Genomic DNA, 24,920 nt, shown 5'->3' with positions numbered 1-24,920 from the left:
AGTGCCATGCAGCCGTCTCTGACGATTGCTATTACCAAAGGTAGCCCTCAACAGTAGAGGTGCTAGGAAAGTGGGGCAGAGAGGCCTGTGAACAGAGACTGATAGTCCAACTTGTAAAGCGCCTGCTGCCTGAATAAACTGAGGGGTGGGGGGTAAGTAAAATTCCCTGAGCGCATGCTGTTGGCTGGCAGCTGGATTGGGAACAGACCTCTTGTCCAGAGTCCCACCTCTCAGCCTTTGGGGCTCTGCTCCAGAGTCAGGTTCAGGAAGTTTGTCTCCCCTGGGAAATTTACCAGCAGAACTGTATGGGTCTAATCTCCCTGCTGAGGGACACCTACAGTCAGGAAGGGATGCTGCCTTCTGCTGTAGCTGATAGCATATTCAAAACGCCATAGCGACGAGGTGCTGTTATTCTTGTGTGCCCATCTGGGAAGTTAGACCAGTATAACACTGCTTGGAAAGTGTTCTGGTAACCCAGCTTGAAGGGATTTCTTTTCACATGGGAATTGCCACCTGCACTGTGGTGTATATGTCCTCTGCAGGCCAGCCCAGGGAGCTGGCTCCTGTGCACTGTGCTAGGACTGCCATGAGCCTGTAGCATGTGGAAAACCCAAAACAGAGCTAGCTTTCTCAAGTAGGGAGTGGTGCATGCAGCACCCAGAGCTTTAGGAAGCACCTGCAAGTCTCTAAATAAGCTGCTATAATTGCAGTGCATACAGCGGTAAGGGCATAATGCAGTATCCCTGCAAGGGGAACTTGCTGTAAGAGTAAGGGGACATTGCCTATTGAGACCAGTACTCAGTACAAGCCACTGCACTAAGACATGGGTGCAATGTCCCATCTGGGCCAGAGGCCCTCCCCTAGTGCATCATGTACCTCCCAAACCAATAGGGGCAACCCACCTGCCTCAACCTCCTGGACCTGGGGGTTCTGCACAGACACACTACCCCTCCCACAAGCCTCAGCTCACTGGCTCTCTTCTGTTGCAGTTGGAGGCCTTGCAGCAACTACGCAAGGATTCGGAGAGCATTTGCAACTGCTACGCACACTACTTTGACCTGTCAATAGTCAACAATGGTGTGGATGAGAGCCTCAAGGTGCTACAAGAAGCTTTTGAGCAGGCCTGCAGCTCACCCCAGTGGGTGCCTGTCTCCTGGGTCTACTGAGCAGTTGTCCAACCCTGGCAGCTTCCTGCTACTCCCATCCTGCAGAATGGGATGATGGAAACCTCTGATCTACATAGCTCAACACCCAGCCCCCTTCTCTTTTAATATTCTATGGCCACAGTCTGACTTGGTCTATTATGCCCACAGTAGGAGTACAGGGGTCACCAAGCTCAGGCCACAAGCCACCAGTCCTCATGCATCAGTGCTACTGTAAGGTGGAGCCTCCAACCTGGGGTGTTGTTTAGGGGAGAAATTCTATTTTATCTTAGGGTCTGTACCCTAGTGCTACACAGCTGGGGCCATATAGTACCCCTCCACTCAGCAACACTCCTACTGATCATACAGGGAAGCTTTCCCAGTGACTGAGGGGGAAAATAGGAGCCTGCTCTAGTACCTCACCATAAGTAGTAGCTATTTTGTGCTTTGCTTCACTCTTGAGGAAGATGGGATGGAGGTACTTCTAACACCAGGAGCTCTGAACATTTTTTGGCCATTTACACAGTTACATGATGCAGCTGGACAGAATGCACCTTTAAAAACCCTGGCCCTACCAGCACTAGTCTTCAGAGTCAGCATACACATGAGAGGAAGGGGCAGTTCAAATCCCACAGAGCTATTTTTTCAGGCTAAGCTAGTGATACCACAGCTTGTAGTCCAAGGGTTTTCCTCACAAATCAGAAGGGCTAGTTATTTTTAACTGTGAGCTGGAGTTAGTCACCCTAGGGGCTGGTCTTCCATGCTGGATGTGTGGAGTTCCTGAGTCAGCCTGTGCAGTTGTGATTTACCACCTCTGACCATAGTCAGACACCAATAATTAAAACACCACCCTGGAATCAGTAAATTAGATTGACTGGACCCAGTTATCTACCCATTGCATTACACAGCAACAACATGGCCCACTTGGAGCAGCAGTTCTTCAAGCCATAATCAATGTCAAGCTCAAAGGACCAGTTTGAGTGCTTTATTGTCAGGGAGGCTAGCAGGAAAGGGGATTAACATGTTTGAAATCTGCAATTTAAGGATGCCAAAAAAACCTGATTATGTGCAATAGGGACCTTTATTCTAGTCCACAGCAAGGCAATACCCTGCAGCAATAAAAGTGTGTTGAAGCATTTGCTTGGTTTTATGGTTTGTGCTGAGCTCAACAGGTCACTGCAGCATCCATCCAAAAAACTGCTCCCCCTGAAACCAGCTGAACTGCAGTGAGATCTTCCCTACGCCTGGAAGCCTCCCAAAGCTGCAGCCCTCTTTACCCTTGAAGAGCAGAAAAATCTACAGGACTGCTCCATACAGACCCTGAAGGGGGGAGGGAATCACTGCTCTGCTTATTCTCTGCCACAGGACCAGCACAAGCTCAAACTACTCCCCACACTCAATTGGGAGGAGATTTCTTCACCCATACTGACAGCGCTCACCGCCCTTCCCCTCCCACCCAACAGCAAGTTAGCCTTATTGTGAAGGAAGTTAGGGCAAGGCCAGCAGTAGGAGCGAGGCTGCTGCATGTGGGTTGGTTCACAAACAGCCTCAGGGCAGTTTTAAGGGAACAGGGCCTTCCACTGGAAAAATCTCATGTTCTAAGATGGCCAAGGCAGGTGCTGACCAAAACCAATCAGTAATTTAGTCAGTTCCAATTAGAAGATTCCAGAGCAGCATCATTACCATTGCAGGCAGTCCTAGCAGCCAGCACCAACTATCCTCTCCCCTGCAGCTCCTTCGCCACAGGAAAGGAGGCACCATCAAGGCTAGAATGGGGAAGAGGCCTGTCTGCAGGTAGCCAATTAACTGAGGCACTGCCTCCTACCCAGCTTGAAGAGCAACAAGTCAACACTTGAAAAATAGTTTATTTTTTTTTTTTTTTTTTTTTATAAAAAGTAAATACAAATCAACTTTCTTTTCCCTTAAATCCCTCACAGCCTCCAGCTGTGCTCACCACTTGTGTGTCTCCCTAGCACTGGACAAGGGAAAAAGAGCAACACAAGTTAAGCACCTTTAGGCCTTTACTTCAGATGGTATTAGCTCAGTGCAGAGCATCCTAGCCCCTCCCTCAAGGGGGAAAACCGGTAGAGGGATAAATCCAGTCAGCCAGCAGCACCAGCAAGGCACTCTAGCAAGAGAACTTGGGTGCTTTGTTTGGAACAGACCATCTTCTGCCCATAGCACATTCAGCTTCAAGCAGCCGAGGGCTGGTGCCAAAGACCTCCAATCTCCATACACACTACCCTTTAGAGAAAGTGTATGAACAGTTGACACCTTCCCGATCATACCTGGCCTGTCTCCATTCCAACCCCCAGAATTGATTAGGTGCCAATACTGGAAAGGAGGGCCGAGGCAGCAGTGGACACGGCAGCCATAACATTGAAATGGGAGTTTGGTGAACAGCACATGGAGCCAGGTCCTTGCACTATGAAACAAAATGGAAGAAACCTCAAGCACAAATTCTAAGCCTATACAAACCAAAACGTGTACCTAAAACATCTCCTCTCCTCTGGGGGACACTAGCACTTGGCTAGCTGAAACTCAAGCCAAGCATTGCAAGTTTAAAACCAAAGCACTTAAAATAGCCGATTTGATCATCCAGACCCTTAACACTGCTCCAAGAGGATGAGTGGCTCAGGCCAATTCCTTCAGCTGTAAGAACATTCTGTGACTGTCAGGGTAGTGGCTCCCAGACCCACAAACAGAGGGAAAGGCAGGATTAGGAAGGGGGGCATTATCTCCATCTGTGGAAATAGCTCGAAACACTGGGGGTTAGGAGGACTCATCTTCAGCAGAAGCTGCTGGTTCCCTGAGAACAGTTTTATATGCATTGAGGCAACCAGCTTAGCAGAACAGTCCAGTGGGTAAATTTTGCACTCTTCCCTCCAGCCACCCTTAAAACAGGATGAGGAGAGGCTTATGGTGAGCTTGCTGAGCCACCCTGCAGACATGCTTTCGTTTGTATAAAGCAATGGATCGGGAGCCTCGTCACCCCACTGCAGTCAGTGTTTCTGCATTGCTGGGGAATAGCTTTTGTTAAGGACTCTCCAACTTCCATCCAAAGCAGGCGGCCTCGTCTGGCTGGGAGGGATCTAGCCACTTACTCCGAGCTCTCTTCAGCTTGCTTTTGTTTCTTCTTCTTCTTCTTTTTCTTCTTGGTGCTGGTGTCACTGGCCTACAGAGAAGATGGAGCTCAGGAAGGGTGGTTGGGAAGGAATCACTGCTGATTTGCGATACACCTTTCAGCAAGGACTAATGAGCTATTTATAGAAGGATTCATCTTAACTACCCCCCAGCAGCTCTCATCCATGAAGGAAGAGTGACATACCATACTGCCCCCTCCCCCATCCAAGGCTCCCTAACACAAAATCTGCCTGGCATGCAATGCACCCAGTACACTGGAGAAGCAATTGGCACACCACATCAATAGCCATCTAGCATGCTGCCCTATCTCCAACTGTGCACAGTTCCAGAGATGCCAAAGGAAAGCGTAATAATCTCTGCCAGACAATTGTGAGAAAGCTACCCCGGGGCAAATTATACCTAACCCATTAAACAAGCTGAACGTTAACAGCTGCTTCCACACCCTGCCCTACAGGTTAATCTGCTTAGCCACAGCAGGCCAGCCCCCAAGGGCAGACAATGGTGCCAACTGAGCTTAGCTATATTGAGGACACTTGCAGTGCTGTAACTCTATACTGATGGGGGAAAGCAGCAACATACATGGACAAACTGAATAGGTGTCGAGTTTTGTAAGTATCACAGGGAGGGATGTACAAGTCATGCCATGCAGCCACACTCCTAGGCCTGCTCTGCGGCACCATCCAGCTACCTACCACTTCCATTAGCTCTCCTTCGCTCTCAGCAGCTTGTTTGGCTTTCTTCTCTTTTTTCTTCTTTTTCTTTTCCTTCCTGCTCTGCTCCTCTGCTAGCGGAGTGGCCGGGGAGGACGGCACCACTGCTGTCTCCTCATTTTCACTCTCTGTCTCCCGCTTTCTCTGTTTAAGAGTAAAGTCAGCATCAGATCAGCTCTCTCCCAGCTGAGCAGTAACAGGAGGCCTGTCTGGAGTACAGATGACAGAGCCCACATAATCCTGAGGCCACCTCCTCAATTTGCCTTCCTATCCTAGCCTCAGCACCCTCAGGAGCGTGGTAAGAGCAAGCCTTATTCCCGGTAATGCTGTCAAGTTCCCTCATTACAAAAGCAGTGATGAGACTATAGATCTGCTGGAACCTGTCTATGGTTTCCTGAAAGCTTTGTAAGAATCCCTGCCACACCCCTCCCTCATGTTCTTCCCATAACATCATTCCATCTACAGCTTAGGGCTCCACATTTTTCCAGTCTCTGCTGTGTCATCTGTACACAAAGTGACAGAGCCCAAAAATCAGGTCCAAGGTTGGTCCCCAGAGATAACCTGCTTCCTTTGGTAACACACACATGCTGGTTGGGCTTTTTCAACTGGGTTGAACTGCACAGAGCAGAATAGGGGCTGGTGCCCATGGCCTCTGGAATCCCATCGGCACAGCTCTGCATTCACATTCTGGGCCATGGCCTTGAGCCATCTTCAGGGCTCTTGTTCCCAGATCTTGTACCTCAACAAATTCAAAGCCTGCCGATGTAACACTAACCACACAGAATACGGACTGCATGTGAAAGTCCACTCTGCTGGGCAAATCAAAGGAGAGTTCATGTTAACTCTGCCTTCCCCAAAGCAATAACATAAGAAAGCACTAAGTCACAGGATCAATCTGCCAAGGCAGAGATGTTCATCTGACAATACGCAGGTCTGAAACGGATGTCAAAGGAAAGTAGCTTGATACTTACTTTTGGTACCCTCTCGGCAATGGCTGCTGGGGCTTCTGCCTCTTTCTTTACAGCAACACTGAAGGGAGGAAAACACCAAGTCGGATGTGTGAGTACTGCCGATCAATCCTGTATGTTCAGATTTATTACCCTCCCTCCTAGATGCTTGCTGCAAACCAAACTACATCCTTCAGCCTCCTGCTACTACACAGTTGACATACTACAGCTCCTTTTTCTGATCACAGTTATATAACACTCGGTGGTGTACAGAAAGCCTGCAGCCCGCATCAGTGCCTAACCGTGCTGGACAAAGGCAGAGCCTTCTCTGTTTAATTTGGCAGACTGACTCCCTCTAGAGCCACAGATATCAAGCTAGAAAGGGATAACTGTCTGCTCACTTCGTTTGTCTGGAATAGCACCCCCTGCTGTTCCTCCAGGGCAGTGCTCCCTAGGGAGGGCAAATAACTGCATTGCAATTAACATTCTTTGAAAAGGCCTTATATTGCCTGACAGTATTTTTAACATGCTACATTCAACCCCGGTGACCTTTTGTACCCCAAACTGACATTTTCCAGCAGAAGTCAGGATGCCATTTTCTTGGGGCATATTGCTAAGATAGCACAGCAGAGACTGAATGCATGCAATTGACCCCTCTGCCCTGTCTTTCAAACGCGTCTCCGAAGCACTGTGCACTACCTGTAGTCCACATACTCCTTCTTCCAGGAATCCGGCGTGCTCTCATTGGGCTTGCCGTGCTTGCTCAACAGGCCCTGCTTGATCATCATCATCTTTTGACTCGCCTGGTGTGACAATACAGAGAGAAGAGGTCACATTCTAGCTTCAAAGCAGCTATCATTTCTACTTGGAGAAGTCAAACAGCATGTGACGAGACATTGTGGAAGAGAACCAAGTTCCCAATGAAACCTTTATCAGGCCAGAGAGAGACAAATATGCCCTCAAGGAGCCTCTGATAGCTCATGGCAAATTATCGTTGTTGCTTAGGAGTTTATTTCTTAGCTGATGTCATTCTTCTATTTGCAACACTGGTTAATTAAAGTAGTAGTACTCCAGAAAAGATTTTTACCATCCCAGTTTGCTTATAAGAGTTTCATTGCACGAGAAGGAACTGCAAGCAAATTGGAATTAGTCTTCTACTGTTACAGACCCAGCTATACATGAATGCTAATCACATGTGCATCGGGGAAGTGGACTTGTGCAAGAGACACAGAAGTAGTATTTCTGCTGCTCCTGGAGTCCCTTTTGACAGGCTTTAGTACTCTGCCACACGCCCATGATTCACTGTGTTTCTAACGCTATTTTGAATTTCAGTGGCACCTTTCATTAGAGCACTTGGAGCATTCTTACAGACACTACTTCAGCCTCTCAAGAGTGGGCCATGGACCATCTTTCTAATTCCTCCACGAACCATCAATATTGGGTGACAGATTTAAGTCATCTTTGCACACAGTGCTAATGTCAGCTACTTTACATCATTTGGCTCTTCCTGGAAGGATTCGCAGCACAGACTAAAATCAGTCTGACCCTGGCTTAGCCTAGTCAAGATCCAGTCTACACCACCAACTAGACCAAACTTAACCAGGTTAGGGACAGCTCAGTCCTCGGACATGGTTATAGTTGTGTGGACATAGCCCAAGGAGCCTAACAGTCCCACAGGAGGAACAAAGCTGATCAAGCCTTTCTAATCTTCTTGGGTCCAGAGGGTTTAGACAAACTACAAAAGTTTGGAAATGGGTGGTGACAAACTGGAACCCTTTATCTGGGACCTGCAGCTTTGTAAGAGGCTGCTTCAAACCCAATTTCTCAATAGCTGAATGACACTTCCACCACCACACAGCCTTCCACCCTTAGTCTCACCTTGGGTCCAAGACCCCATTTGCGGGGGTAAGTGTCTCTTTCCATGATCACTCTCTTGATCTTTGCCACTATTCCATGGTCACAAGTAGAAATCACTGCAGTGGTCATTAGGGCAATAGCTGCATTAGTGGAAAATAAAAAGGATGAACATTGAGGCCCAAGAGGAATATTGGCCAGCTACTGGAGTCAATCTCCTATGACTCAACGTTATGGTGGTGCAGAGATGGCATTCCCAAGATTGACAATTTTCATCAGCCCCTACACAATTACCCAAAAAGTCCATCCAACTCGACCCCGGGACAAGCTTCCACTTGTAACTCACTCCCTATCTGGTTTTATCATCGGGGAAGTACAAACCAGAGAACTCTAGATCTAAAAGCACGAGCACCTACTGCCTGAGCTAAAAGACTCAGCTCTCGTAGCCAAGATTGTAGCGGGCTCATCAACCACTATGTGGCTCAGCCCCCACTAGAACACTGGATGCAGGTTCACAGACCAGCCAGAAGTGAACTGTTACACTGCTCAGTGGTATCCTGTATTGGATACAGGGCATAAGCACCACACACACAGAGCACTGCTCATTGCCAGATGTGCGCCCAGTCAGGATGGCACCTTAATCCTTATTACCCAGGCAATTCTTTGCTGTAAGTATCTGGTAATAAAAAAGCATTACTACAAAATAACAGTAAACACCCATTCAGCAGCCATCCAAGATGCATCATTTCTTTATACTAGATTTATTAGGAAAGAGGAGTTCACAGGCAGTAGTATGTGATCAGAGAGCATCACTCGTCTTGGTTGAGATGGAGCCCCCATGGAAAGGGGCTCCAGCCCTGCTGGCTCTGTCCCGCTCCTGCAGGCAGCCAGCCAAACCCTCCAGTAGCCCACAGCAGAACACTGAAAGGCTGGAGGATGTTTGGAGGCTACCCAGCACAGAGACCCTAGAACAGGAATCTAGGTGCTGCAGGGAAGGCAGTGCAGCAGCACTCAGAGAATGGATAAACTTCATCATCATTTCACATACAGTGTGTGCCCGAAAGCCCAGGACATGAGAATGGAGTAGAGAGAAGTCAAACAAAAACCTCGCTATCTTCTGCAGGTTTTTTATTTTAATGGAGGGGGTATACCTAGGCTTGGAAGGATTAGACTTTTACTGCTAAGGTGTCAATAAATGTCAATTTCACTATAAAATATTTCCATTGATTTCTTTCTTGGCCTAAAAACTTAGAGTTTGATTTAAGGATATTTGTACATTTTGATATATAATGTTGACAATGTGTTTTAACAGTTGTAACGCTAACTTTTTGAATCTTAATGTCTGTCATTAAGTAATTATCTGTCCTCCCATAATTTCGCACAACTGTGAGAATTTAAATTGATAAAAAATACATTGTTATAGAGCAATAAAAAAAATCTGTTACTGTAACAGATACCAGAGTTATAATTAAGCCATTATTTCTCAGCTGGCATCATTGACCTCTAAGCAATGTTGTTCTCGCACTTCTAAGGGTAGCAAGTCAGAGTTCTCTCAGTGAGAGCATCCAATTATTTCCCTCCAGGAAAGATCCCGGCCATGGTGAGTGTCATCCCGCCCCCTATGAAATGCTCAGGCCACCAATGTTTGTTACAAGCTTCTGAAGATGCTGTATTGCCCTGACTTTACTGCCAACTAACTAGCTTGGTGGCTGGAGGAAGAACATTGACCTCTTCTTACCCATGCAAATGGCCTCCCCTTTAGTGGTGATGACAACAATCTCCTGATTAATTTCAATGCCATCTTCATACCTCAGAACACCAGGAAGCATGATCTTGGCACCGTAGCAGATGGCATTAACCTGTAAGGGTGGAAGAGGAAGACTGACAAATCTGGTTGAGAATGTAAAGTTTGATGATCTTAACCAATGCCTAACACTGACTCTGCAAATTTATTCTGCCACTCTAAATACCAATTGGTGCTGCCCCAGTGATAAAATGTTTTTTCATATATGACTTGAGAGTCTACCCCCACCCACCCCCAACTTCACGACTTGGCCATTACTCCTCTGTTCAGACCTGCACATTGCCTCCTTGAAAGAGATGCCGGTGGTTGTTTATGAGGATCTGGATCACCACCACCAAAATTATTTGTTATTAGTTGTCCAAGCTAGAGGTGAAGTTAGGGTGAAATGCATTAGTGTAACCCCACTGTCCCAGCACCTGACGACATTTTCCAAAGCCATGCAGGAACTCACTGCACTGTCCTTCATAACCAGCCGTTTGTGTGAAGTCAGCAGCTTCTCCAAGGGGAAGATAACCCTCCTCAGGTAACTCTCATCCTTATTGTTGTCATACTGCCACTGGGCATCCAGTACATCGTGCATCGTCACCATGTGGTCCTGCAGAGAGAGATGCTCCCTATGTTAACCCTTGGCCCAGCCACCCAATCAAATCAGACCAAGAAAATATGGCTAAAACAAACAGGAAAAGCACTGATGAATTCTGGGGTTCCTAAAAGGGGTTGAAGATAGAATTAGCAAGAGCTATAAACAAGGCAGGTAAGTGCAATGCAAACTCCCCCACATAACTCTGCTAGCACCCCTCTGCTGTGACCTCTGCTGTTCCAGTCCTGGGACCCTCCTGACCAAACTGCCAAGTTTGTATACAATGTTTACACAAAAAACTCATTTATGACCCGACCCGCAAATGAACTTAGCTTCCCACACATGAAACATCAGCATGTGAAAGACTGAGCTACCTAGTGCCCCAAATAGTGCACACAACAACGCTGTTTGCAGTGGCAGTAAGCACCCTATCAGAAACCTCAGTACTCCAGATGCAGTACAACAGGCACTAAGATCACAGACTCTTAGGAAAAGTGGCTGCACCAAGAGGCTTCCTGCTATGAAGAGATCAGAGAACTTGTTTCACAAATGAAGTGTTTCTCCAAACTCCAAGACCATCTGTGCCCATGCTGGAAAGTCTACCTACGTTTTTATACCACCCCCAACACAGCAGTATTCAAGGACATTACAAAGAGGTGCCCATTTTAATCCAAGTATGGTTCCTACATTAGATACCTTGAACAGCCCAAAGCCAGAGCGCAACAAGAAAGCAGCTGAGCTCTTTCAGTTCGTGGACATTTTGTGGGCTGAGTGACGGAAGTGGCAGAAAGCAAAGCTTCCCATCATCTTGACATGACTCCCAGCCACTCACTGTCCCAAAGTTTAATTACCAGAACAGGGACAGCAGCCCTGAACTGAACTCAACACTCTGGGTAAAGATAACTTACAGCAAGGGCCTTTCAGAAGAAAGCCAGCCATACCCTCCTACCTTCTCTCCCATGATCCCCGAGCGCACTCGCCGGAGCTCTTGCATCTGGCCTCCAACCCCCAGCAGCAGGCCCAGGTGGACACACAATGTACGGATATAAGTGCCAGCTTCACAACTCACCCAGAAGATACCTGGAATACAGGGAGAGAAGAGTTTTGAGCTATCCACAGGTACCAGAATTTAACACCACTTGCCTGTAAGCATTAAAGTGAGCCCTGTGATTGGCTCCATGTTCAGTGTCTCCAATGAGCCATCAGTACTGGGTGATAGATGTAAGTCATCTTTGCACAGAGTGCTAATGTCATCTATTTTGCATCATTTGGCTCTTCATGGAACAAGAGTTCAGCAACTTTTATCATGGGAAAAATATTCAAGACAATTTTAGCTCTTGCAGAGGGTGGGGACTGGCAGTCTAAGGGCATCTCTCTGGACTTGGAAGAAACTCATCCCACATGGAAGTTGGCGCACTGGTGGGATTCTGTCAGAGACCACCATAATGAGGCATTCATCACATTTCCCCAGGATCATCAACACAGGGCACTTTTCCTTTCCTTAGATGGCTGTAGTGTACTGCATCCCTTCTGGCGTTCAGTCTGGAACACACCTCTTTTAAACCAGTTTCAATTAACAAGTTAAAGCCTGGATTTTAAAATGGGACCATCCAGTGTCTGCTCATCACTGCACCTGGAAGAGGAACAGCAAGTCCACTCTAGTGGTGTGTTCACTAGAGCCTCTCAGGGAGAGTCCACAACAGCACTTTCATGCTTTGAAGTGCTATCAGAGAACCTAGGTGTTGTTTTACCTAATCTCCTCTCAGGGTCGTATTCTACCAGTTTGCTCTCGTAGATGGTTCGGACCCTCAGTTGCCTCTTGACAGCTGCAATGAGGGGAGGTCGCTGAAACAGGGCACCGGTCAGAGTTTCTATTGCCTAGGGGGAGAAGCAGACGAATTGTCAGCCTTCACCCTTTCGCAACCCATGCCATCCCAGCGGCACATCTAGACACAAGAGCATGCTGCTATTTAGGAATAAAAATCATTTTCCAATTGTATATCACATGTTGTATCTGATCATACTCCATTAAAGCAAGCCCATCTGAGCCACTTAAGCACCCCTCGAAGATAGGAATTACTCCCCCAGCTACCAATGGGGCTACTTTACCAGGCAGCAGCATGTGATCAGACAGCACTTATCTTAGTTGAGACAGAGCCTCCATGAAGAGGGGCTCCCACCCAGCTGGCTCTACCCCTCTCCTGCACAGAGTTAGCCAGACACACGAGTGGCTCCCAGCAGAACAATGAAAGGCTGGAGGGTATTTGGAGGCTGCACAGCACGGGGATCCTAGAACAGGAATCTGCATGCTGCAGGGAGGGCATTGCAGCAGCACTCTGAGAATGGATTCATCACCACTTCACATACACCACATGCCTGCTAGGAGGAGACTTAACGTGTTCTTCTAAAATGCACAATCACGGCATTTGTGAAACAGCAAGGGCATTTCAACATCTCAAGGACTGAGGTCCATACACTCAAGGGAGAATTGCAATTGTTAAGGACAATTCTACTAAAACAAGACAGCAAATATACAGTGAACCAATGCAAATTAAGCAGCTGATTAAGTAACATGATGTCATGCTGCACACTTTTGATTTTATTAGGGGCTGTTTACTCTATTACCTCCACTGCAACAAAATGCTCTCAATGGCTCTTTAAGGAATGTTCCTACCCACATCTCCAAGGTACATTGATGAGACAATACAGCAGGAAGCCAACCTGGGCTCAGGCATTCAGAGACTTACCCTGGAAAGCTGAATCTCACTTTCAATAGCATTGTGCAGCCGAATGATTCCCACATACTCTTTGCCTGAAAGAATGACAGAAGAGTAGTCAGGAGTGGCCACTTGCATTTTATTGTTCACCGCCATGTCGGTGTTATTACAATTCAAACATCTGTAGAGGCCAGTCTTAACAGCCACCGACTTCTAGAAGAGGCTCAAGCACAAACAGCTCTAACTCCTTGAATCTATTAAGAAAGAAACCCAAGCTGCAGGTTTATTTATGGAGCCAGACTCATTGTGTAGGGCAGCACAGCACAAGTCTGAATAAAAGTAATGGTCACTTCTTGCGTGTAAATTAAAATTTGCTGTTCCAAGACCCGATCAGCTAAATAAATGGTGACAGCACAAAGCTCAGGAAAATGGACTAGTGCCTATAAGCAAATTACTAAATCAGAATACCAGGCCTTCAGTTCATCCCAGCTTTGTATTCTGCCATAATGGACAGCAAACCTTAGTTAGAAATAGGCAGGCTTTAGAGGCCTGGAACTGGAATCCTCTGCTCATCATTAAAATGCAGTCAGTCTGTCTTTCATCTGACCACTTAAAAGAACTAGTATCAGAGGGGTAGCCGTGTTAGTCTGGATTTGTAAAAGCAGCAAAGAATCCTGTGGCACCTTATAGACTAACAGACGTATTGGAGCATGAGCTTTCGTGGGTGAATACCCACTTCGTCAGATGCATTCACCCACGAAAGCTAATGCTCCAATACGTCTGTTAGTCTATAAGGTGCCACAGGATTCTTTGCTGCTTTTAAAAGAACTAGAGAGTAAACTACCCCAATGCAGTAAATGACATGCCTGCACTCTGCTGAGACTTGACCAGCCGTGTTGCTCGCTCAATGCACACAATCAGACACCCCGTCACTTTGGGGTCAAGAGTCCCACTGTGGCCCGTCTTCTCAACCCGTAGGATGCGCCGGATCCAGGCAACCACCTCATGGGAAGAAGGGTTGGATGGCTTGTCGAGGTTAATGAAGCCTGTCCTGGAACACACCACTCAGATGATTAGAAACTCCAATGCCATTTGATATCCTAGTTGTATTTTACCAAGGCATCTGGCTTCTAAAGACAGACATTTTGCAGCCAAGAAAAAACTACATAAACTACATCCAAAGGAGATCCTCATAACGTTGAACATTTTCAAAAGTGCCGAGCAACCAACAGCTCTCACCGAGGTCAAAGGAGCTGCTAGATGCTCTACATTTAAAACAGGACTTTTATTAAACAGCCTAACTCTAAACTTCTGTTTTTGAAGATTTTGCCCTAGCTGCCACCTTGGCCTGACTGCATCATATATACTACAAGAGAAAACTTCCCCAGCCTGACCAAACATCTCCACTGAAGTCTTCACAGTGGATGTATATTTACTTGTGTCTCTTTAACAATACCCACTATACAATAACAGGAAGCGAACCATGCTGGGAAGGACAAGCTATATAGCAGGAGTAGGCAACCTATGGCATGCATGTCGAAGGCGGGACACAAACTGATTTTCAGTGGCACTCATACTGCCCGGGTCCTGGCCACCAATTCAGGGGGCTCTGCATTTTAATTTAATTTTAAAATGAAGCTTCTTAAACATTTTGAAAACATTATTTACTTTACATACAACAATTGTTTAATTATATATTACAGACTTATAGAGAGAGACCTTCTAAAAAAACATTAAAATGTATTACCGGCACGTGAAACCTTAAATTAGAGTGAATAAATGAACACTCGGCACACCACCTCTGAAAGGCTGCCAACCTCTGCCATATAGCTTTCAGACACCATAACATTACTCTACTTTCCATTTCTGAATCTACCCCAAAAAAATCTGTAACTAGAACAAATTGAAATGTGTGAGACTGGTAACCAAATTTAAAGAGGAATTTTGTATAGCCAACAACAGTGGAGAAAAACTAACTATTTCCAGACCTACTTAAGCTGGGAGAGTCACCAAACACCGAGGGTGTAAACCGTGACAGAAGTTACAGTTTTCCCCAACAAACGTACCTAACATACTCAGCAATGTCTCTCTTCAGGGGATTGCAGCCAGAGGGAAGGGGTGTGTAGTGCGTTGTCCTCACATTTAGCTTGTCAAAGTTCTACAAAATCCAAACAACATGTACCATAAACAAATACAGTAAGTCTTTAGAAACAAATCCCATTTTACCTAGAATGCAGCTCTCCAGGGGAGATGAGAAAAAACAACACACCCACACAATCTGACCTAATTTAAATTATGATAAACTGAAAATGCCTCTCCCATACTGGCAGAGTCCTAGAAACAGACTTAGCAGCCTCAAGGATGCTTTCAACAGCAAGAAAAGGCCAACTCTATGCAAAGGTTAGAAGCTCTGTAGAACAACAAAGCTTTATGAAGTAGAGCAAATCCAGTGTGCCTGTGTACAGAATGAGGGTCTCTGTGGAGACTTATACAAACATCATCCCTATGCAGAAAGAAGGGACGGGTGTAAATCCTGTAGAGATGATTATAAGGCAGTGGGGGGACGGATAGCTCTGTAGTTTGAGCATTGGCCTGCTAAATCCAGGGTTGTGAGTTCAGCCCTTGAGGGGGCCATTTAGGGAACTGGGGTTAAAAAAAATCATAAAAAAAATAAAATAAAAAAATCAACAAAACAAAAAACACTGGGGATTTGTCTTGCTTCGAGCAGGGGGTGGGATTAGATGACCTCCTGAAGTCCCTTCCAACCCTGATATTCTATGATAAGCAGTTTGACAGATCAGGCACAAAAGTGAAAGCGCTTTTCAACATTTGGGTCATGGAGCCTGGTGTAAGACTGGTTGCCCTCTGCCTTAGGTTCCCATGCAGGCTATTTTCTTTGCTGGCAGGCTAAGGCACACATCTGTATACATACAGACTGAATCCTATAATCCTCTTTACCTTCAGTAGCAAGGGCCACTGAGATGTGTCCAGCTGAGCCACTCGGGATTCAGGTTTGATGAAGAATTCCTCTGTGTGTTGTATGTCCTGGGGAGAAATATCACAGGTCAGAGAAGTGGAGTTGACATGCAAAGCGCCTTATCTCTTTTTTTTTTTTACAACTGCAAGTCTTTTGTATTGTTGCCAACATTCACAAGTTATTACTAACACATCTTACACAATAACAGCTACACCAAAGCAACATATCCACAGAACCACCACTTGGCTGCAAACCCATCATTGTCCAGAGAGATTATGGCTATAATACCAAGTATAGCTGAAGAGTGCTGGAACTGAAGTAATGAAACATGATGCAAAGCAGCTCCTCAGAGCGCCATGGCAAGTCAAAGTACTAAAGGATGGCTACATGTTTGAATGCAGAAAAATCCCAGTCTGCTCTCTTCACTCACTAAAACACTAGCGAAGTTTCAGTTCCGTACCCCTGGATTGTGGGATTGTCATAAACAGAGAATGAAAGCTATTCTCCAAAAGACCATAGGAGGCAGAATCTCTGACGCATTACAGAAGAGCAAACACTTGACTTAGGCGATGTCTACACTAGCACTTTTTTGGTCAGAGGTGTAAAAGAAACCACATCCCAACTGGCATAAATGTCACCAACGAAAAGTGCTGGTGTGGACAGCGCTACGTTGGCAGAAGCCCCTCTCCAGGAAACACAGCTATCGCCACTCTTTGGGGGTGGTTAAATTATGTCGTTGGGAGAGCTCACTCCCATCAGCATAGAGCAGCTACACGGGAGACCTTACAGCAGCATAGCTGCAGCCGTTTATAGTGTAGACATAGCATTTTTCTCTTTTCAAATTGTGATGTGTTAAGACAGGATTAGCCAGTGTCTTTATTGGAGAAGTTGCTTAACTAAGGCTATTTTGCTTCTCTCGATTTCAGATGACTGAGTGAATGGGTGAAAAAAAAAAAAAAAAAAAAAAAAAAAAAAAGACTAAATCCCAATCCAATAATAGATTATTTCCATTTAAAAAATGAATAAAGGCCAACTTAGGACAGCTTCTCTTTTGAATGACACATTCTAAGCACATGCATTCCTCCCTCCCTCCCCCAACCAGGATAATTAATTAAACTGATAAGAACAGAATTTAAAATGTAATTAAGTTAATATTCAAATCAAATAATACAGAGTTGACAAAAGATTGTACATCTGTGTACAGTGCTTAGATCAGGGGTCGGCAACCTTTCAGAACTGCCGTGCCGAGACTTTATTTATTCACCCTAATTTAAGGTTTTGTGTGCCAGTAATACATGTTAAGGTTTTACAAGGTCTCTTTCTATAAATCTATAATATATAATCTATTGTTGTATGTAAAGTAAATAAGGTTTTTAAAATGTTTAAGAAGCTTCATTTAAAATTAAATTAAAATGCAGAGCCTCCCGGACCGGTGGCCAGGACCTGGGCAGTGTGAGTGCCACCGAAACTCAGTTCACATGCTGCCTTTGGCACCCGTGCCATAGGTTGCCTACCCCTGGCTTAGATTATCCACAAATACAAAGTTTGTTTTTAAAGTCATAAGAAACATATACCGCATAATCAGCAGTAACCCAAATTTAGGTTGGGACCCCTCAGGCGGTCATGAGCTTATTACATGGGGGGTCACAAGCTGTCAACCTCCACTCCAAACCCTGCTAGCCTCCAACATTTATTTTATATATTTAACACCATTATAAAAAAGTGTTTTTAATGTATAAAAGGAGTTGCACACAGAGGCTTGTTGTGTGAAAGGGGTCACCAGTAAAAAAAGTCTGAGAACCACTGGTTTAGGTATTCGGTACATTACTCATAAAAAAAATGTATACAGAGAGTTGGTGGCAGAAAGCAAAATACTAAACCTGTAGTCAGCTGTAGTGCAAATACATCACGCCATTGGATCCTAAGCAGCCATTTTAGTCTCAAGAGATTTACTTTTATTGCAGGGAAAAAAAGTAGCTTTACTCCAAGAGATACCAACACTATAAATTCTCTGGGATCAAAGCTGATAAAGAATTTAAAAATCTGCTACAGTTTTCTGCCCTCACTCAGGGCAGTTCTATTTGTCTATGCACACTCGGAGCAAGGAGAGGTGCTGATTCAGGACAAAGACTCCAATTGTCTTTCATTCTAAGTCCTTGAGTTCCCATGGGCAGCACTCACCAAAACCAAGGCAGGAAACAACACGACTCACCTTCTATCCTGCTGCTTCTGTCCCCTCCACCCTCCAACTAAAGACCTAAAATTGCAGGTGAGTAAACACTGTTAAACCATTACTCACACAGTAAGAGATTCCAGAAGTGGGCCATTGAGTCCTTTTCTAGAAATACTGAAAACTGGTGAAGCAGGTTCCAAGATCTTCCCTAAACAAGAATTTTGCTCAACTTGAAATCAAGTCAAGGCACCAAGCTAGCCTGGAGGCAAATTCAGCCATACAAGAGAAAAAAAGCTCCACTCACAGCAACATCTGCATCTGGTAGAGATTTCTTATCCTTTTTCTTTTTCTGCTTCTTAGCTATACAACCTATATTTGAAACAGAGAGGTACATTAAATATTTTTCATACCAGAACTCATCCAAATCCAAACATTTTAAACTAGGATAACCTCCTGTGGCAAGAGCATATAAAACAGCAAAATTAACAAACAAGCAACATTTCTCTCCGAAAAATTAGATTACTTAGTTCAATATAAGGTTTAGAAGCAACTTTATTATTTGTTCAATTCTTTGTTGCCTTCAAGATCACTCAGAGGCAACACATATTTAAGAGCAACTATTTCCACACTGCAATTTTCTTCCTTTTCCGTTGTCTTTTCTTTCTCTCCCTCCTCCCCATCTGTCTCTTTCCCACTTTTTACCATTTTCCTTTCCGAAGCAACCCCAATTACAGGAGCTCCTCCCCCCTCCCAACTTCTGACAAAAATGGGCAATGAAATAATCATCGAGGGCATGAAAAATATCTTCATTAGGCTTCAGAGTCAATGTTGAAGGGAGATTAACGGGGTAGGAGCGGGAAGAAGCTCACACCGCCCAGTCTCAGAGCCACGTGCCGGGATGCCCGCAGTCGGACACACGCCGGCTGACAGATTTCCAACACAGCCCGGGTGAACGAAAGCCGAGGGGCTGGCACACCCCGCGACCCGCGCACACCCCGCCGGGCCTGGGAAACGGGTTTGTGTCACTACGGCACCAGCGATTGTGCCCGGAGGTAATTCCAGGGGCTCCCGAGTTCCTCAAGGCCGCCCAAGCCACGTGCAGGCAGAGCGGAGCGGCCCCAGGTGGCGACAGGGCTCGGATCGCGGCCCAGGCGGCGGAGCAAGGCCACGCCCGGGACAGCCAGAGAGACCGAGACCGGGACCGGGACCGGCCCCACGCTCGGGCCAGACAGAACCACCCCTGATCGGGCCAGGCTCCCCACCTTCCCCGTCCGCCATCTTCGCTGCGCGCGCTCCCTGAGCCGCGTGCGGCCGCCACCCGCCACAGCGCAGAAAGAGAGACTGGAGCACCGCCCCCGTCCCGAGATGCACCGCCGCAAGCGCCGTCCCTATCACGTGCTCAAGGACCCCGCGAGGGGTGGGGAGTTGAGGTGCTGCTTCCCGCCACCTGACTAGGCGGCGTCCGGCCCGCTTCCCGTCACGTGACGGGCCAGCAGCCCTGCAGGGGGCGCCAGCCTGCTGGCAGGCTCCGGGCACAGCGCCTCCGCCCCTCATGGCCCGCTCCTGCGGGGCGCCGGTCACCCCCTTCCACCACCCGCATCGCCGCCTCGGCACTCCCACCCCCGCGATACTGAACGTGCCTCCCTGGCGGAGCCGCACACCACGGGGAGGGCCGTACTGACCCTGCCAGCTGGCGCTGAGGTCAGGTCCGAGCGCCATCGCCAGACCTCCCCTAAGGCAAGCAGATTATTTGACTCTTCGGCATGTGGGAAGCAGTAACATCTTTAAAAAAAGTTACTGCTACAGGAAAGCGGTGCCAGAGTCCGTGTTTACACTGCACATGCTCATTTCACTTTAAGGGAAAGGCGTACCAGCGCTATGGAAACGCCTAATGCCTTGGCTCCTGTCAGTCCCCTGTAGACATCACTAGACTAGTGCCAAGCCCTAGGGCTGTCGTAAACGTGATGCTGCAGGTAGGAGTGAACTCTGGTGGAGTGGAGGGAGGAGGTGTTTCTCCTTTCTTTAAAAAGGCATAATACAGATTAAAAGAGTAGAAGGAAAAGAGTATGAGCATGTTACAGACTCACACACCATGCGAAAGTATGTAATAAGCAATCTCTAACCAGGAACAGAGTTTTTTATGTTTAGAATAGCCCTTCTAAAACATTTTCAGCACTCCTATGATAGCCCTTAGCCTCAGCGTGCTTTGAAGCACTCTGTTCCCACCCATCACAGTTCAGTACATGGTTATGAGTCTTCCCTAGAGGAGGGATACCTGCAGTTTTGGTTTTACATAGTTTTATCTTTAAGATGTAACATACAATAGTAGCTCTCGAACATTTCCCCCCCTTATCCTGCCTTCTGGCACTGCACCTAGACTCAAGCCTTGCAGCACACACACAAGCTTTGACGGCTGAAGACTATTTCAGGATAATAAAGACAGGAAACTCCATTCTGAGTTCCAGTACATAGATGCTTCAGTAGAATCATAGAATATCAGGGTTTGAAAGGACCTCGGGAGGTCATCTAGTCCAACCCCCTACTCAAAGCAGGACCAATTCCCAACTAAATCATCCCAGCCAGGGCTTTGTCAAGCCTTACCTTAAAAACCTGTAAGGAAGGAGATTCCACCACCTCCCTAGGTAACCAATTCCAGTGCTTCACCACTGAGTGAAAAAGTTTTTCCTAATATCCAACCTAAACCTTCCCCACTGCTCCTTGTTCTGGCATCAGGTACCACTGAGAACAATCTAGATCCATCCTCTTTAGAACCCCCTTTCAGGTAGTTGAAAGCAGCTATCAAATCCCCCTTCGTTCTTCTCTTCTGCAAACTAAACAATCCCAGTTCCCTCAGCCTCTCCTCATAAATCATGTGCTCCGGCCCCCTAATCATTTTTGTTGCCCTCCACTGGACTCTTTCCAATTTTTCCACATCCTTCTTGTAGTGTGGGGCCCAAAACTGGACACAGTACTCCAGATGAGGCCTCACCAGTGTCGAATAAAGGGGAATGATCACATCCCTCAATCTGCTGGCAATGCCCCTACTTATACAGCCCAAAATGCTGTTAGTCTTCTTGGCAACCAGGGCACACTGTTGACTCATATCCAGCTTCTCGTCCACTGTAACCCCTAGATCCTTTTCTGCAGAAGATCCTTTACTGAGTCATACCTCAGTGAATGCACTGATGATTTCAAAACATCTGCCAGTAAAGATTACATTTCAAAACATTTAAGAAATAATGTAAAGTTCACTTTTATATGTATAAATCAGTTTGCAGTTGCACATAAAGCAACAAAGACACAAAATACTCATCAATTTCCAATGCTTTACAGGGATGTTTTGTCTCCACTTACAACAAAGACTTGAAATATTTTTTTAAGCAACTTCCAAAACAGCCTCACTTTTATTTATACAGACGACCATGTTAGGTAGGAATACTACATAGTTTGAGGTCCACAAGGTGCCATTTGTGTCAAAGGTAATCCAGTTCACAAAAAGAAAAAAAATAAAACATTGTTTCTTTAGGATGCCTAAATATGATTAAAGGGAACCCACCCCAGAAAGGCACAACTAAAGTTCATCCTCTGCAGAAAAACATTCTTTCCAGAAGATGGCCAGCAACATGCTCTTCTCAGGGCAGTGTTACCATTTTTCAGCACATAAGTGCCATACAAACATTAAATTTACACCAGAGATTTGTAAAATGGGAATGGAAATTCAAGTAGGAAAGCTGGCCCACAAAGATTAAATGATTTGTCTTAGACTACCGAGTCACAATGCAGAACTAGGATTTAAAATTCAGAAATCTATGGCTTCTAGGCCCAGGTTTAGTTCGTTAGACCACAGAAAGGGTCTATTATCCAATTTTTTATTCTATTTCATCATTAAAATAGAAAAAGTTAATGTTAAAAGTGCTAAAAACTAATCAAAGTTCACGTTCTTTTCAAACATACATCAAGGCTGAAGTTTACCCTCCATTCTGAATGCACAACTCCTATACCCTTTAGGAGTTGCAAAAACATATCTGAGAGCCAAAGAAAATGTTCCCCCTACACCAATACAATCCTTTAAACTGCTGTAACAGGCCTGATAAAGTAATATAGTATATGTAGGAAATGCCAAAATTAAACACATTGCATCCATCTTTACCTACTTGTTGAATGAAACCAACAAGGCAGTGAGGCTAATGAGCCAGCAGCAGTGACTCCCCATAATGCCTAGGTTGTAGCTAGTGATATCTGCATTGAGTAGTAAACAGTTTTAAAACTCTACAATATTTACTGAATTACATCTTAAAGAACTACAAGGCTTCAGGATAAATTGGTGTCTCCAGAGTTCTATCTACAGCATAATATTAATAGAGCAAGAGCTAGGACCAAGAGCCAGGTAGTTAGAAAGTACAATTCTTAGGCAACAGATGCCAACATTGAAACAGAACCTGGAGCACAAGGTACAGAATAAAACTTTAGCTTCCAATTTAGTTTTTAAATGCAAAGAGTTATGAGTTTACTTTTTTTTTTTAAACTTAACACTTTAAACAGAAACTTATATTTTTACCAGCTTGCTCATGTGTGAATTACACTGATACAGAAAAAGTGCACTAGACATTACATCTCCAAACGTGAGAATTTTAAACTAAAAAAAGACTGAATCCTGGCATTCGTGGACTGTTTGGAAAATGAGTGCCATTTGCAGTCTCTGAAAAAAAATGGCAAGAATCCCACCTCTTACTACCTCAAACTGTAGTAGCATACATACAGTTTCTAATGGATCAAGTCATCTCCTGCAGTAGCAGGTGTCTTGAATCTGTGAGTGAGAGGAGAATGGCAAAGAGGCTGCACTGGGGCTGAAAAAGGAAAGATCTTTAACTACTAGTAGTAAAGAGGAAGCGTTGGCATGTCCAAGTTCCTTGTCTCCAATGGGAAAATAGTCTCTAGCTCACATGGTCCTTTCCTACATGCAGATGGTAGCAGAAAGATGACCCAAGGCTGTGTAGTGGTAATGGGCCAAAATGGAACAACCTTCTATGTGGCTACTGTGGGAAACAGAATCCCATGATGGGTGAAACAAGTCATGCTAGTGGTGATGCCGAGAAAGGCAGCAGAGGGGAAGGCCATTTCCCAGGGTAGCAGATGGGGCTCCTCTCTCCTGTGGATGGTCGCAGTAGGTGTATGAGGTTAATTTCTCTAGTAATGCTTGGTGAGGGTTTCAGGCTACATGAGGGAGATAGCAACAGATCAGTGAAGGTGCAATTAGCCTCTGTGGAGATGGCAGATGGTGCAGAGATGCCATAGAGATGGCAGCTTAAGGTGGACAAGGCCTATCTCCCTGGTGATGCTGTTGGGGGGGGGGGGGGCGGCGGCACTCAGAGTCCCACTGAGGCAGCAGCAGGTGGGTGGGGCAGGCCTCTTTCTGGTGGGAGACTGACTCCCCTATGGAAGTGGCAGCAGGCAACTGAAGCCAGTCTGAGTGGGGGTACTCAGGCCCCTTGTCCAGAGGGGCTGATCATCTCTTGAAGCACCAGGTGGAGCAGGTGGTTCTGCTCTGGGCTGAGCAGTGGCCAAAGCTCGGCCTGCAGCACTTTGAGCGCCTCCAGGTCCTTCTCCTGACAGGCCATAACAGTGGACTGCAGCAGGAGGAAGAGGCCCGGGGGCAGGTACCCTGCCTGGGGGAGCTGCCCAGCTCCCAACCCACTCTCGAAGGCCTCCCAGCAGTATTTCTCCAGGGTCTGGGCATGCTCGGGCAGCAGCTTGGGTAGCGGCGGCTGGAGCAGCAGCAGGAGCAGCACCCGAGACACTTCGCAACGCACCAACATCTCCAGGAAGGCACCGCTGGGTGGACTGGGCCCGGCCTGGGCTAGCAGCTGCGCCTGAGTGAGCACAGCCAGGGCTCCGTCGTAGTCGCGGGTGAGCAGCAGACAGGAGGCCAGCTCGCCGAGGCAGTGCAGCGCCTCCAGGGGAAGTTCAGCGGCCGCCAGCAGCTCGGCAGCGCGCTGGAAGTGCGGGGCGGCCTGGCCGGGCTGCTCCATGTCCCGCAGCGCCGAGCCCAGCTCCAGGCAGAGCCCGGCCGCCAGCGCCGGCTGCCCCAGTTCCAGGTGCAGACGGGCGGCGAAGGCGAAACAGCTGTGCGAGGCCTGCAGATGCTCGCCGAAGCCGCCGCTCAGGCTCAGCCGCTGCTGCAGGTCCCGCTCCTGGCGCAGGAAGAGGCGCGCGGCCTCGGTCAGGGCCTGCGCCTCGCCGGGCCCGTGGAAGAGGCTCTGGGCGCAGCGGGCCACGGCCAGCTGGCACCAGGCGGCGTAGGGAAGGCTCTCCTGGGCCCGCAGCTCCCGGGCCAGCACCCCGAACTGCTCCGCCGCTTCCGACACGTTCGGCTTCCGCAGGAACCGCTTCCGCAGCTTGGCCGACACCAGCCGGTACCGCGCCAGGAAGTCCCCGTCCCAGCCGGCGCCGGCCGCTCCCAGCACCCCAGGGCCGGCCGGGCCCGAGCCTCCTGCCGCCGCCATCCCCGCACCGGCTTCCACCCGGAAGTGGAACCGTCGCGTTCCAGCCAATGGGCAGCCGCCTTAGCGGAAGAGGCTGCGCACGACCCCGTCAGGGAAGGGGCGTGGCTAGCGAGAATACGCTCCACCCCCCAGGACAGGCAAGAGGCGGGGCTGAGATTTCCGCGGCTCCTGGGATCGGAACGGGGGGGTTGCCCCCCCCGCTTGTGCAGGGAGGGGCTGCAGGCGGCGTTGGCTCGGCTCCCCAAAGCCCCGAGAGGCGGGGGGGTCGGGGCTCCCTGGGGAGTGAGGCGGAACAGGGGTGTGGTAGCCCAACCTGTCGTGGAACAGCCCCAGATCCTTGCAGCCCAGCTCATCGGCCCTGAAACCCCA

General features: G+C 47.2%; 3 protein-coding genes and 6 non-coding genes across 15 annotated transcripts in view; 1 reads left to right on the top strand and 8 right to left on the bottom strand.

The window, feature by feature from the left end:
- MPP1 (MAGUK p55 scaffold protein 1) overlaps positions 1-2,278 on the top strand; it is a 43,518-nt gene extending 41,240 nt beyond the window's left edge. For 4 of the 5 annotated variants that reach the window (XM_032772314.2, XM_032772317.2, XM_032772319.2 and 1 more), the window contains exon 12: positions 990-2,278. In XM_032772314.2, coding sequence (XP_032628205.1) covers positions 990-1,166 — 177 coding nt within the window. In that variant the 3' untranslated portion in view covers positions 1,167-2,278. The remainder of the gene's footprint in view (positions 1-989) is intronic. The other variant, XM_032772316.2, reaches the window with a different exon arrangement.
- DKC1 (dyskerin pseudouridine synthase 1) lies at positions 2,205-19,417 on the bottom strand. Of its 3 annotated transcripts, XM_032772311.2 has the most exons (15): positions 19,311-19,417; positions 18,353-18,417; positions 15,857-15,943; positions 14,965-15,056; positions 13,765-13,949; positions 12,929-12,993; positions 11,933-12,059; positions 11,131-11,261; positions 10,053-10,196; positions 9,536-9,656; positions 7,822-7,940; positions 6,643-6,746; positions 5,968-6,025; positions 4,979-5,140; positions 2,205-4,317 (listed from the first exon to the last, which is right to left on the bottom strand). In XM_032772311.2, the coding sequence occupies exons 1-15, from the start codon at positions 19,324-19,326 to the stop codon at positions 4,243-4,245; spliced, it is 1,551 nt and encodes a 516-aa protein (XP_032628202.1). In that variant the 5' UTR covers positions 19,327-19,417; the 3' UTR covers positions 2,205-4,242. The 3 variants fall into 3 exon arrangements, with proteins under 3 accessions (XP_032628202.1, XP_032628201.1, XP_032628204.1); XM_032772310.2 differs by lacking the exon at positions 2,205-4,317 and having other exon boundaries at positions 4,790-5,140; XM_032772313.2 differs by lacking the exons at positions 2,205-4,317; positions 4,979-5,140; positions 5,968-6,025 and having other exon boundaries at positions 6,639-6,746; positions 19,311-19,413.
- On the bottom strand, positions 6,207-6,342 carry LOC116820107 (small nucleolar RNA SNORA56). Its single transcript, XR_004372555.1, has one exon. It is a non-coding gene; the product is annotated as a small nucleolar RNA SNORA56 (small nucleolar RNA).
- Positions 7,370-7,445, bottom strand: LOC116820105 (small nucleolar RNA SNORD83). The gene has a single exon (XR_004372553.1). It is a non-coding gene; the product is annotated as a small nucleolar RNA SNORD83 (small nucleolar RNA).
- On the bottom strand, positions 8,593-8,841 carry LOC116820108 (small nucleolar RNA SNORD17). Its single transcript, XR_004372556.1, has one exon. It is a non-coding gene; the product is annotated as a small nucleolar RNA SNORD17 (small nucleolar RNA).
- On the bottom strand, positions 10,940-11,076 carry LOC116820106 (small nucleolar RNA SNORA36 family). The gene has a single exon (XR_004372554.1). It is a non-coding gene; the product is annotated as a small nucleolar RNA SNORA36 family (small nucleolar RNA).
- LOC116820103 (small nucleolar RNA SNORD83) lies at positions 11,379-11,454 on the bottom strand. The gene has a single exon (XR_004372551.1). It is a non-coding gene; the product is annotated as a small nucleolar RNA SNORD83 (small nucleolar RNA).
- Positions 12,304-12,544, bottom strand: LOC116820104 (small nucleolar RNA SNORD17). The gene has a single exon (XR_004372552.1). It is a non-coding gene; the product is annotated as a small nucleolar RNA SNORD17 (small nucleolar RNA).
- Positions 19,418-21,288: 1,871 nt separating the features above from the next.
- LOC116820085 (40-kDa huntingtin-associated protein-like) lies at positions 21,289-24,571 on the bottom strand. The gene has a single exon (XM_032772309.2). The coding sequence runs from the start codon at positions 24,549-24,551 to the stop codon at positions 23,529-23,531; it is 1,023 nt and encodes a 340-aa protein (XP_032628200.1). The 5' UTR covers positions 24,552-24,571; the 3' UTR covers positions 21,289-23,528.
- Between the last annotated feature and the right edge of the window lie 349 nt (positions 24,572-24,920).

Source organism: Chelonoidis abingdonii, chromosome 8 (genome assembly GCF_003597395.2).
Source record: "Chelonoidis abingdonii isolate Lonesome George chromosome 8, CheloAbing_2.0, whole genome shotgun sequence".
In the NCBI taxonomy this organism is placed as follows: Eukaryota; Metazoa; Chordata; order Testudines; family Testudinidae; genus Chelonoidis; species Chelonoidis abingdonii.
This window is presented reverse-complemented; position numbering and strand designations above follow the sequence as displayed.